This window comes from Haemaphysalis longicornis, unplaced genomic scaffold (assembly GCF_048455015.1).
Source record: "Haemaphysalis longicornis isolate Haplotype H1 unplaced genomic scaffold, Haemaphysalis longicornis Haplotype H1 scaffold_2, whole genome shotgun sequence".
Lineage (NCBI taxonomy): Eukaryota > Metazoa > Arthropoda > Arachnida > Ixodida > Ixodidae > Haemaphysalis > Haemaphysalis longicornis.
The window spans coordinates 153,322,728-153,335,391 of record NW_027526295.1 but is presented as its reverse complement, the minus strand read 5'-3'; the positions used below and the strand labels follow the sequence as shown (position 1 = coordinate 153,335,391).

At 48.3% G+C, this 12,664-nt stretch overlaps 1 protein-coding gene across 1 annotated transcript in view; it reads right to left on the bottom strand.

Moving 5' to 3' along the window:
- The window catches only part of LOC144168367 (tudor domain-containing protein 7A-like), a 40,034-nt gene extending 36,579 nt beyond the window's left edge, over positions 1–3,455 (bottom strand). The window contains exon 1 of the mRNA XM_077697369.1: positions 3,297–3,455. Within this exon, the coding sequence (XP_077553495.1) occupies positions 3,297–3,386 (90 nt within the window). The 5' untranslated portion in view covers positions 3,387–3,455. The remainder of the gene's footprint in view (positions 1–3,296) is intronic.
- Positions 3,456–12,664: the final 9,209 nt, after the last annotated feature.

Below are 12,664 nucleotides of genomic sequence, written 5' to 3'. Positions count from 1 at the left end.
AGTGATTGGGGGAAACAGTCGGTGCAAGTTGCAGCGCACTCCGTGCCATCTGATCAGCGGTCGCATTGCCCTGGGCGCTGACATGGGATGGAATCCATTGAAACCGCACATTGAAACCGCACTTGCTGCTGAGTTCTTGCACAAGCCGTACGGAACGCTAACAGTCGTTTTTCGTAGGGATCCTACGCTGCAAAAGTTGTAGTGCTGCTTTTGAGTCAGTCAGAATTACAACTTCCTGCGGCTTATATGAGTTAAGTTTTCTCAAAGCAGCCGCGATGACAATGCACTCGGATTCGGTGGAGGACACCACATGGTCCAGGCGTGCTGTTCAGGAAACCTGGGCACCAGGAAGGACATACGCCGCTGCACTAACCCCTCTGTGCAGATCAACTGAGCCAACCCTAAAATTTTGAAGGTGATTGGGATAAGAGTTCTCCAAATGTTCAAGAACCAAAAATCTGGCTGCTTCCACTGGCTTATTTCGCTTGACTCATGTGAGTAACACGTAGCTGACACTGAAGGCTCCCGTAAGACCATGGCGGCATTGAGATGGGAAGTTTCCCCGGCCACTGATGGCACAATATTGTCAGAGTGTTAAGAGCAGTGTGCGCATGAGAGGCCGCCCTTAATTGTTCGAAGCCGCCTTATTATTGTTCTTCCAGCACTTGTTTCCCCTAGACGCATTACCTGCGTCAGTAAACTCTGTGACACCATCAAGCGGAGTGTAGCAGACTGGCTCTCCCGTATGACCTTCTCGTTTGCCGCTCCCTCAAGAACTCCAATTGCTATCCTCAGCCCTTTCCTGTGCAACGCTTCGAGGCGCTCATACCGGGATTCTGAAGGGGAGATCAGAGGCAAGTGGTAAAGAATGCGACTCACAATCAGACCTGACTGCAGCTCAATCATGGACGTCGTGTGATTCCCCCGCTTAGCTTAAGAAATCCTCCTCAAAAAGTTCACACGGGGAAGCAGAGCCGAAAGTCATGTCGACTGCCCGTCGCCAATGCAGTCTGCTGTCCAGGGTGAGACCAAGGAACCGCACGTGAGTGGCTTCTTGACGGATAGACAGGCTGCCCAATGGTAAATTAACACGAGTGGAACGTCGCAGGTTCCCAGGGAAAAAGAACAAAACAGGACTTCTGGGCGGAGAGCATCAGTCCGACGGAGGACAAATATTTTTGCATGGTGTGAACACTCCGCTGAGCCATCACTGCCAGTCGCTTAGGTTGATATCCGGACAACCAGATGCAAACATCTTCAGCGTACACGGATACTTGAGCTCGTTGTGGAACTTCTTTTAGTGCTGCAGGTAGCCGAGCCATAGCCACATTGAAAAGAATCGGTGAAAAAACACTACCCTGAGGAACCCGCCCCCCTCCCCCCGCTTCTTTTTTCGCTTAGCACACTCCCGAACCGTACTTGCATGTACCGGTCAGAAAGCCGTGAAAGCGAATAAGGTTTCCTGACACCCCCATTGCATGTAGTCTACTATTGCTTGTCTCAGGACTCAGTCATAAGACTTCGAAACGTCAAAAAACCGAGCTATAGTCGAAAGTTCATGCACTCAGTTTTGTTCGACATGGCTGATGAAGTCCAGAACACTATCCTGGGTGCTTAAGCGTACACACACACAAGCTCCGACTTGATTGATTTTGGGGTGCAACGCGTCGAAGCTACAAATGGGCTATGACGCACGCCGTACCTAGGACTCCGGTTTAATTCTGAGCACCTGAGGATCTTTGCCGTGCACCAAAATGTCTATATACGGTGTTTTTACTTTTCGCCTTCGTTTGAAAAGCGGCCACGACGCCCGGGATCCACCCAATAATCTTGCTCTCGGCAGCACAGCATGAAGCCACTACCAGCTGCGCCACGGCGGTAAGGTACGCACATGCGCCAAGAAGTGCCTGACTTGCATAAAATGACGTTGCAAAATCTAACGTGTGCCGAGATCTTGAACGTGCGCCGAAATCTTTAACGTGTGCCGAAATCTCAAACACACAGGCCTTTCGCATTTTGCCTCCATCCGAAAAGCGGCCGCCGCGGCGGGCAATCGAGGGGAGGGAGAGGCTGCCTGCCTGTCTGGCTCCGCCCCCGCTGGTGCTCATCGGTTTGGCTCGGGTTTAGGGCTTCTTTTCGAGGTTCACCTTGCTGTTCTTGGTTCTTTTCTGGTAGGCTCTTGGTGATTTGTTACAGCGGCTTTCAGCTGTAACGCACAGTTAACCGTACCACCACCTTCAGCCGTAAAAAATAAACACACGAAACACAAAACAAGTGCCCGAAAACGATGAGAAGACGCATCAACATATACATGCAGGCTCTTGCACGTAACGCACCGCTGCGAGAATGCCGAATGAAACTAGCTGCATATCCTTTGAACGGCTAAAGCTGTCCCCCTTCTGCCATGTTGAGACGTTCACCCGTGGCGCACTTTTCGCCGTAGTGAGACTATGCGCCGTGTTGCGATGCTCAGCCGTAATGCGACTGTCCGGAGTAGTGAGATAGGACCGCCTTTGTTAACGCCACTGTAAGTACGACCGTTCGTTAGCCTTTAAGTAGAATCGACACCCAATGTAACGAAGACAAGACCGATAGAGAAAATAATTAAAGAATGCACACGCGCTTAAACTAGGTCGTTTCCTGTCTTCTCTCTTTTCGCGGTGGTTTGGCGGGGAGTGGGGAGGATAGATAGGAATGGAGCAGCAGCGTCTTGCAGAGTTGGGCGAAGTAAAATCAAAGCGCTTCGATAACACTCAAGTAATTAGGGGTGTTCACATGAATATTAAAAAAAAAGGGTGAAGGGAAGTAAATTAACCACGTTAATTTTTAACATTTACTGCCGAAATTGGGTTTCACGCGCTGATGCTCCGGTTCGGTTTAGCGTTCGCAAAGCGCCGCAAACACAACTCTCGAACGTAAAATCATATCAGCTGACGAAATTAAAATATTAAAGCTAAAATGTTAAAAGAATGCCTGGGACATACCGTACACCGAAATCTCCGCACCGAGACTTCCTGCACCGAAAAGTTCGTGCACCGAAATGTCCGGAACCCGTTCAGACAGCGCAGCACTGGAAACGCGGCGATTCAGCTCGCTAATATGGAGCAAGTTTCTAGATTTATTGCATTGTAAATGGTTTGCCTGCATAAACAACTCTTTAAAGGACTAGTCTTAACATTTGGCTGGGCGGCTTCTTCGAGGGACCGACAGACAGTCAGACAAACAGACATACATACAGAAAATTTACGGGTTTGGGTAGCTTAAGAAAGACTATCGTCTTCAAAACGTCTCCTTACATTTTCGTCGGTGCACTTCCAGTTGGTGAAGCGGGTCAATTGCCACGACTGCACTGAATGACGCCTTGCTTCGTTACGACAATTTTTCATGCCCAGGTGACGCGTTTGACTGCTCCAGGCTCCCCGAAGGAATGCCTGTGTGTGATAGCAGAGACAACGCCGCCTGTATAATCATTGCCTAACGCGTGAGCGAAAAATGGCCAAACAGCCACTGTTCTGCTGCTCTCTTCTACCCTTTCCCGCTCTATAGCCTTCCTGCGTGCTTTCATGTCTGCCGGCCAGCGCCGCTTCTCGGCAAGTATGCAAAATAGTTAACAGTTTGTCTAGTGTTCCCCAGGCGGCGCTCGTACGCCTTCTTGTTTATCCCTATGCCTGTCTGGCTTGGTCTGACGCTGATAAAACCGCCGGCGTCACGGCGGACGCAAAACCACTTGGGGTGACGCAGGCTGATGCCGGCTTTCTGCGCTGACGTACTGGGATCACGGGCCCCGAAATTTTCGGAGTGGGCCATCCCCCCTTTGGTCGTACTGTTGCACACAGGACAATAAAGCCATGGGTGCAAGAAAAGCGAGCCGACGTTAATTCACACTAGAGAAAGTTGGCGCAGTTGTACTGTGTGCGCGTACCACGTTTAAAGAAAATGGTCTTGGGCGCAAATAGTCGTCGCAAAGGCATTGAATGCACGACAAGTTCACTTCTATCAGAGAAGGTTAGGCGCGCAGGCCTGTGAAAGTTTCGTCGAACTTTTTGCAGGCAGGCGAGAAAAAAAAGAAAGCGTATAAGGTGCATTTTCCGCCGAGTCATCGTTGGAGCTGGGCTTCTTGCTGCTTGAGCTGTTTCGGTTGCGCTCGCTTTCGTCATGTGGCAAGCCCGAGCGCGACAGGGCGTTCAGCGTCTGTTTACCCCTTTTAGACACCGTGAAGTTTCGAAGAGGCGATTGAACAGGAAGCAGACGGCGACGATGTAACGAGAGAAGAGAGAGCTCACTGAAGCCCGTTCTACATAGTGCGTTTTTCGTCTGCGAAGTCGGTGGAACGAACATTAGCACTTTCGAAGTTCGCAGTGCCTGAAGATGCCGTCTACATGGCGTGCGAACGTTATGATTTTCGCATTTCAGAGGCACATTGTTTGCAGATCGAATTAAGTCTGCCACGAGCAAAGCTTGCTATGATTAAAAAAAAGGTTTAATTTTACTTTCTGGGCAAGTTGTTTCAGACTGTTTTGCAGTAAATATGAGTTTATTCGCGGTTTCATATAACAATCGCCAACGATTTATCAATATACGCACCCACAGCCGAGAAGACAAAAACAGCAACCAACACTGCGTTCGCCTGTACCGTGTATACACGCATGTGCGTGTATAGCACACCTTATACTTCGGAGGGTTCTTCTTGGGTTCTTATGTACTTCTCTGCTGTGATGTCCGCCACTTGCGCGGGCACCGATTAAGCCGTCGCAGAAAACGGAGCGCGACATGGCAATGTCAACGCACGTGCATTTGTTTTGGTGCGCCCGCGGTTATGCCGACGACGACGACGATGATGATGATGATGATGATGACCATGCTTAGCGGCTTCCCCTTTGTAACGGGGGGGCGGGGAGGTGGCTGTGCACCGCGACCTTAGTCGTAACGTCACTGTGCAATCACCTCACAAAAAAAAAAAAAACCTGATGGAATGTTTGTGCTAGTCTGACTTTGTTCGCACGTCCTCTTAGATTGTTCTCTGCACTTTTTCTTCCAACATTCTAACCTTATTTTACTAACATCTACTGCTTTCCAGTTCACTCTTCCATTAACCTCAAAGCCAAGCGATACCGGAAGCTGGATGTATCCATTCCGAAAACTGGATGGATACAATTGCACTCTGCTATACAGTATGCCGCGTGGTTTCTGGCTCCCTGCCGCAACTTGCGCCGCAAGTTCTTCCTGTACTGGCTCGCGGATAAGCGTTTCAGCAAGCAACGCGCCTGGGCTTCAAAAAGCAACGCACTCCCTTTCGTATTATCAAAGAATTTTTCCCTCGTGATCTACAGCTTCCAGATTCTGTAGATATCTAAGGACTTCTTTGCGTCCATCCTCTTTGTCCAGGTCGTTGTCTCTGATTCTTTCATTTCAATTTTCATTGCCTTGGTCGTTTCCCCTGCACTTTCATGTTTCACATACTTTGTTCTGGGCCTTCTTTTCCTCCACTGCATGTCCACGCTTTTCATGTAAAGATACCGTAAAATTCTGGCTGCCAATCTCTGGTTATCAATATTTCTAAGTCGTCTTCAAAACATATTTTGCTCTGTGCTTCTCTCACTTCAAAGGAGGCCCATCCCATGTCTCCCTGCACTGCCTCATTTGATGTTTTACTGTGTGCTCCTAATGCCAATCGACCTACGGCCCTCTGATTTACTTCTAGCCCTGATTGATTTTCTGATTTGACACATACTACTGCGTTTGAAAAGATAAGTGCCGGTACCATTACAGCCTTCCAAATACCTCTCACTGCTTCATACTTGTTATATCCCCATAGTGCTCTGTGCTTCATGATAGAGGCGTTTTTTTTCTTTCATTCTTGAATGCTCCTCATGAGTCTATAAATAGGCCTGGCCTTCGTTTATTCATATACACAGATATCTGTATTTCGTTACACACGCTATTTGTTGCTTGTTGAACGAATACCGATTCGTTACGGGCGTCGTCATTAAAAACCAGAGTTCCCGACTTCGCTGTGCTGAACTCTAACCCCAGTTCAGTGGCTTCTTCAGGGCATATATCTGTGAGCCGTTGCAGACATTGTTTGCTATCTGCTAGTAGTGCTACACAAGCTTATACAAGCAACACCATCTGGCTGCTAATCGTGCAGATGGTGACGCCGTGACGTTCACCTAGCTGTGTTCCTATTGGCCGAAGTACCGGCCCCTCTAAGCCACACGAGTGACGTTCGCGGGGGATGTGCTCCCGTTCCACACATTTGGCAATTTGCCGCAGCAGCGAAAAAAGCTCGGTTTCCTGCACGACGGGTTTTTTCTGCGAGTTCGCAGAAAAAATCGCCCCATGTAGAACGGGCTTCAGAGTTCCGGCCGACTCCTTCGATTTCGGGGGAGGAAGTTTTCTTGCTACACGGAGCGACTTTGGCTCTGGCGGATCTCTCTATCTGCCATTGGAGCAGGATTACCTTGTTCCTGATCTGCCATTGGAAAGTCTTCGCCCCAAACAGACCAAAAACGTCGCTCCGAAGGTGCTTCTGATCTCATTGCAATTCAAGATTTGTCAATGGTTGGTCTCTCGCGTTGACCATCATGGACACTCATGCTCCACTTTCAGCTTAGGTAATACTACTTCAGGCGCACTTTCCTTTCGAGAATTTCCCCAAGAATCTAGGGGGGTGTGATGAGCGTTGGTGGGGGAATTTATGTGCACACAAACATCTGCCCACTGTGTCCTCAATTGGATTCGACTGAGACGAAGAACACAATGAACATTGTGCCGGAGGATGGGCGTCCCAATTCCCGTGCTTGCTGCGCCAGATAACGTATCAGTACCCCCTACGAACAGTTGGAACAGCGTGTGTGATCCCATTCTAGCTATCTGCGCGAATGGGGAACCAAGAACCGTCCCTCGTGACCAACGTGATCCCACCCAGCTTTCCAGTCCTCACGATGACGACGCATAGAACACACGCGCAGAGGAATGCATGCCCGGACCCCGAGCTACGACGGACGCTTATCCGCCTCGGTTCACCTCGCTGTCGTCCTCCCAGCCGACCAGCTCCGCGTCGTTACAGCCGTCCCCGCAGATCTCGAGCGGAGCACGGATACGGCCTTCCATGATGTCGGTGGCCACCTCGTGGTCGTCGCTGCCGCAGTCAAGCGTCACCTTTTGCACGAGCTCGTGCAAGTCCTCCTGCAAGGGACGGGCGCGTCTTTATCACCACCTGCCGCCCTCTCGGCGACTGTGCAACGCCCGCATGCTCACGACCCACATTACACGTCCGGGGCATCGTGAAACCTGGGGAATGGGAGACAGAGGTGAGGCTAACTTTCCGGAGTCTCCTCTGCTTACCCATGAAATAACACAGAAGGCTAGCCCTGATTTATTTTTAAATTTGTGAATTATGAAGTATGCTTCCAGATTTCTTAGCTTGGAAAGGTGTCGCCTATTTAATATTGTTCAAGAATTCTCTTCGCTTTGGGCAGGGCGGCTGGCTAGACTGGCAGACAGGCATGGAGGCAGGAATGGAGGCAGACAGACAGACAGACAGACATACAGACAGACAGACAGACAGACAGACAGACATATTCGCATTTAGGTAGCCCAAGAAAGACTCGTTTTTAAAATACCTGTTTACCGGTGCATGCATGATCATATTCTGTGGTAAAACGTCACATGACGATTATTATACTCCTTAACGGCAAATTATTGCGCAGTGCGAAATGTCTTAGTCACGGCGCGTATCTGCTGCTTCTCGGGAAGTGATCGCGTGACCAGGGAACGCACGGGTGCGCGCTTCGCTGCTACCGAGCATGTTGTTGCCAATCCTGTTTGAAACTCCTGCGCAAATGTCACGTGGGTCGCATGAGCTACAAACGAAGGACGAGCGTCTGGCGAAAGTGTGAGGGGGAGGCAGTGAGAGAACTGAGCCGTGGCGACGTGCTGGGAGATGACGCCTTAGCAGCGCGTGCCGCCCTCTTCATCGCACTTTCACCCGCTCTGCCCCAGTTTTCTGTCTGCCTGGGGTGCCTCGTTCGCTATCTCGGTTACGCGGGCACCGCCGCTTTCGCCTTCGCCGCCGCGAAACCCCTGTACCGGGCGCCAAAGTGATGCGCACTAAAAGGAAGGCTCCAGTAACACTACCCCACGCCACATGAACTGCGCAGGCCAGAATATGTGAGGTTAACACTTACACCTCCGTCCATCTTCTTCTCGCTTGCCATGTTCTTGATAGTCGAGGTTGGCGTAACCGAAAAGCAGAATGCCAAGGCTGCAAATAACGTCACAGACAGGCGCAATCAACAACATAGCCTGCGGAGAAGGGCAGTTGCTTATAGTACTACACAAAAAAGGCCAGGGTGGTTATACACGATCAGTTTTATTTTTGTTTTGGCTACCATTGTTATCCTACACTCTGTGGTTTATTGAAGATCAGCGACCTCTGACTGAATTAGGGGCATATCACATCAGTGTAAATAAGCTTTAAAAAGATAGGGGGTCAACTACTGCAGAAAAACTTAAAAAGCAAGGTTGTATATTGCCGCATGCTTTCGGAGATGTCGCAAAGTGGGCCGCGTTGCACGCGCAAGAACCAGCTGCAACCGGCAGTGCAAACTCGGCACTGGGAGCGCGAGCTTGGCTGTGTTCGCCAACGGAGGCGCGAGCGCACGTGCACTGCGAGGGGGAGATCACGCAAGAGATCACGCCACGAACGCAGGCAGTCGGCGCTCTCGGAGATCGATCGAGACGCAAGGACCTTTGCTCGTTTCCTCTCTTCTTGTTCGGGTACAAGTTCGCCCTAAATAAAAGTTCTTCCTTTACCGTTGTGTCCTATCCTACGTGACAATATGCTATTACATGCGTGTCTGCGTGTGTGTATACTTAATGAATGGGTAGCTTAATTCAAACTTTCTTTTAAAAATGTTATACTTCAATGCTCGGTTGCCTAAAGATCGCGCAAAATGCCAGTCGCGCGAAAGAGGCAATAAAATATATTTAGCACTTGGAATTTACAAGAGAAGAACGCCGGGTCAGCAGGCGACCAATCCGCTTTGACGGTAAAGAGTTCTTACTTCAGCGGAAAAAAGAGCGGTCACGTATCTGACCTGGGTTGCCCCGCAGGCTCCGACTCGCTGCGACTATCAAAGTTTTTACGTTTATATATAGCCAGCGTTTTGTTAGTCGAATTCATTTCGTCCCATGTTCTGCGCTGTTTTCACAAAAGCACGTCACTAATCTTAATGGACCTTTTTCCAGTACCGGTCCTCCTAGCGGCCGCCACAGCGAACTAAAAATGGCAGTAAGGCACGCACCCCAAAAAGTCAGGATTTCGGAGAACTCGTGCACAAAATATCCTGGTCCTGCAGTCCCTTCAGGCCCATTCACACTTGCGGCGAAAGCGAGCAAAAGAGGCAGGAATTCCGTCGCTTTTTCACGCGACGATCGTTTCTGTCGAATGGCCGTGACCAATTTTTGTAATCGCCTGACGAAGCGACTGAATTTCCCCAGGTTTCACTCGCTTTCGTCGGAAGTGGGAACGGGCCTTTCCGCACACACCCGCGACCAGTCCTTTCACATGAATGTCATTGTAGCAGGCGAGCACTCCCGTGACTAATCTTCAGTAGTAGAAGTTCTTCTTTTTTTACTTTTTTTTTCATTTTCGTTACCCCCTCATCGGCACCGATTGCGAATCAACACATCCAACAAGCCAGTACATCCAACGGGCCATTACATCCTACGTTGGATGTGTTGGCTCGTTTGCATGTAATGGCACGATGGATGTACAGATTTTATAAAGGTATAAAGGTATAAAGAGGCTGAATCGAGGGACACAAGACGTACATACACACAAACCAAAATTTTCGTGTTTCAACAGCCCAAGGAAGACTATCGCCTTTAAAACTTTACACAATGAACTAACAAAATCAAAAATAAGTTTTTTATCCATCTCCTCAAAAAAAAAAGAATATTACAACAAAAAAGCATGGAAAAGGAAATTGGAAACACGAATGAGAAATAGCGAGAACCGCGCGCGAGAGAAAACCTTTCATGAAAGCTGAAGAGGTCAGCCTAGCGTCACTAAATAAAGGCTAAATAAAGGCTAAAAGCTAAGCTTATTTATTAACACTAGGTCTGCCCCACTAACGGTAGGGCTTGCTGCTCGAGGCGGGGGGTAATACAGTGAGATGACAGGGAAAAAATAGAGACAGGAAAAAAAAAGGACCAACCATGCAACGCCTTGCCTTTGCACAAAAAGGCAGAACTATTAGATATAAAAAAAAAAGTGTAAATGAGGAGAACTAGTCGAACAGAATCTATAAAACAGCTTACAAAAAAGGAACAATAAAGAAATTAGAAAGGAGATGTTACCAGATAAAAATTGGAATCTAATACACCACCCCCCAAAAATGCACACGAAAATCAAAATGCCGAAAACAAAACCGAACGAAAGACGAATAAAAATCTCGAAAATGGACCTACCATAAATTATGGCTTGCACCAGCGGAAAAAAATGCTTAACCGGCGAAATTGAGGCACTCAACCGATAGCTAAACCGATGTAAATGTATGTCTTCAGTGAAAAAAAAAAATTAGAATACAAAAATCCAGCGTATTTCACCACTCATAGCCAAATCTGGATCTAAAAACTAATTCTCAATAACGACAATATTCCTAGAAATGCTACGCGTTAGTAGACAATTTTTGCAAGCGCTGGGTTAACTGCCTGTCCTCTTGGGACTAAAGTCCTTTCATCGGCTTTGAGCTAAGTAGCGACAGCCATTGCTGTGCCGACGCGTGCTGCTATTGGCCCCCGCTGAGGGGTTTCCGGTTCCGTCCTGCCTTTCCTTTTTCAGTTCGCTATGAACGATCAAGCTGGGCTCCGAAGGTGCAGCAGATCTCGTTTTTTGTGTGCGCCAGTGGTATTATCCGGTGATTCTGCGGCACTTTTGAGCTGGGTATTTCATTTCTCGTACGGTCTGTTCTCACCACAATGCATGACGCTTACGAGATGGCGAGTCGCTGTGCATATAGCTGCGCGAAACAATCGGGTAAGGCAAGGCTTTGTTTGCTGCGCCGCTCGGCAAGCTCAATGCCGAACGCAAGAAAGCTTGTATGCATAAGATAAGATTCAAACTCCGGAATCCTACCTAATGGAGCATTCATGTCTTATGGCAACAGCCAATTGCTGCTGCACGGTCGCAACGGACCTTGCACGTGTGTGTGCATATGTGAGAGCCGTGTTGACCTCGGCCGCTTTGTTTTTGTTTGCAAAACTTTGAATTGGGAGGGTGTTTCAGGGCATCCAAGGAGGCGTTGTTCACGAAAGCTTGCGTCAGTGCGAATGATCTTTTGGACCAAGTTTTTACAGATGAACTTCCCCCAACTTTCCGGCCGAGGAAGGCTCAACGAGCAACAGGGAAAAGTTCACTACAAGAATCGCCGAATAACTGTTCCTTGTCTAAATTGTTGCGGGTATAACATGCATGGATTGTAAGCGGCCAGCTCGCACACATCTGAGCGATATATCTGTGAACTCCTCCTTTTCTTAATTTTTTTTTTCGTCAATCGCCCAGCCAAGTCGAGTGGAAGGCACTGACAACACTATTCTTGCTCTCCCCAGTTAAACATTTCGAAATCATCACGCGAAGTTCTTTCATATTTCTTCAACTTTGTACAAAACAGTTGTCATTTGTTAAACAAAGTGCATGACTTGTCTTAAAATCCCCCTTTCTGCACCCAAAGATTGACAGATATACGGTGCTATGGCCTGCATTTCGTGCCCCACATTCGCTTCTCAATCTCTTTGGTGTTATTAACATTTTGGTTCATAATTTTGGAGCATAGCTACAACCATAAAGGCACGTTCGCACTTGAGACGAAGCGACGAGATTTCTGTCGCTTTAAAGGGTCGAACACATGAGCGAACAGGGACGCGTCCCAGGACACGTCCCCGGACCCGGACGCGGCTCCGCCCTGAGAACCGGTTTGGCTGCCGAATTACTCGCCGTACCGACCGGCTCCGCACACATCTAACAGACAATTCTCGTAATTGTCTGTTTTGAAAACGTCCGTTTTGTGTCCCTTTCATGGTGACGTACTGCCGGTTAGGCAGAGGGCCTTTGATATTACGGTAATTGTTTTGCAAACGCATTTTAACAAACTGAAACCATGTAAAACTATATTTTAAGTGTTTATTTGAACGTGTTTTGACAATCTAATCGCTATAAGATTTTTTGTGATGACATTGAAAGCAAGGGTACGAACGTCCAAAGAGGGCAGCTGCAGCCAGCTGTTTACTGTTTCAGTAATATGTAAGCAGTGATACGGCTACTCCGTTTTTTTTTTTTTTTTTTTTGCGCTTGATCCATTTTGAGGTGGGGGACAATGACCGCGCATCAAGAGAACCCTCTTGGTACATATTTTTGCATCGACGCACTTTCGGCCTGCTGAAGCGAGCTTTTCCAAAAACCTAGAATGGTGCATTATGCCTTTGACGTTTGCGTTGTGCTCTACAAGGAAAAAATGTGTAAGAGGTGAAGCTTTTCGTTTCTTGACGACGTACCTGTTGCGTGTGAAGCCTACGAACGTTAAGCTAATATGTGTAATCGTCAAGTACCAATGATCGGTTCTTGGGCCGCTATTGTTCCTTATTTATATCAACGAATTGG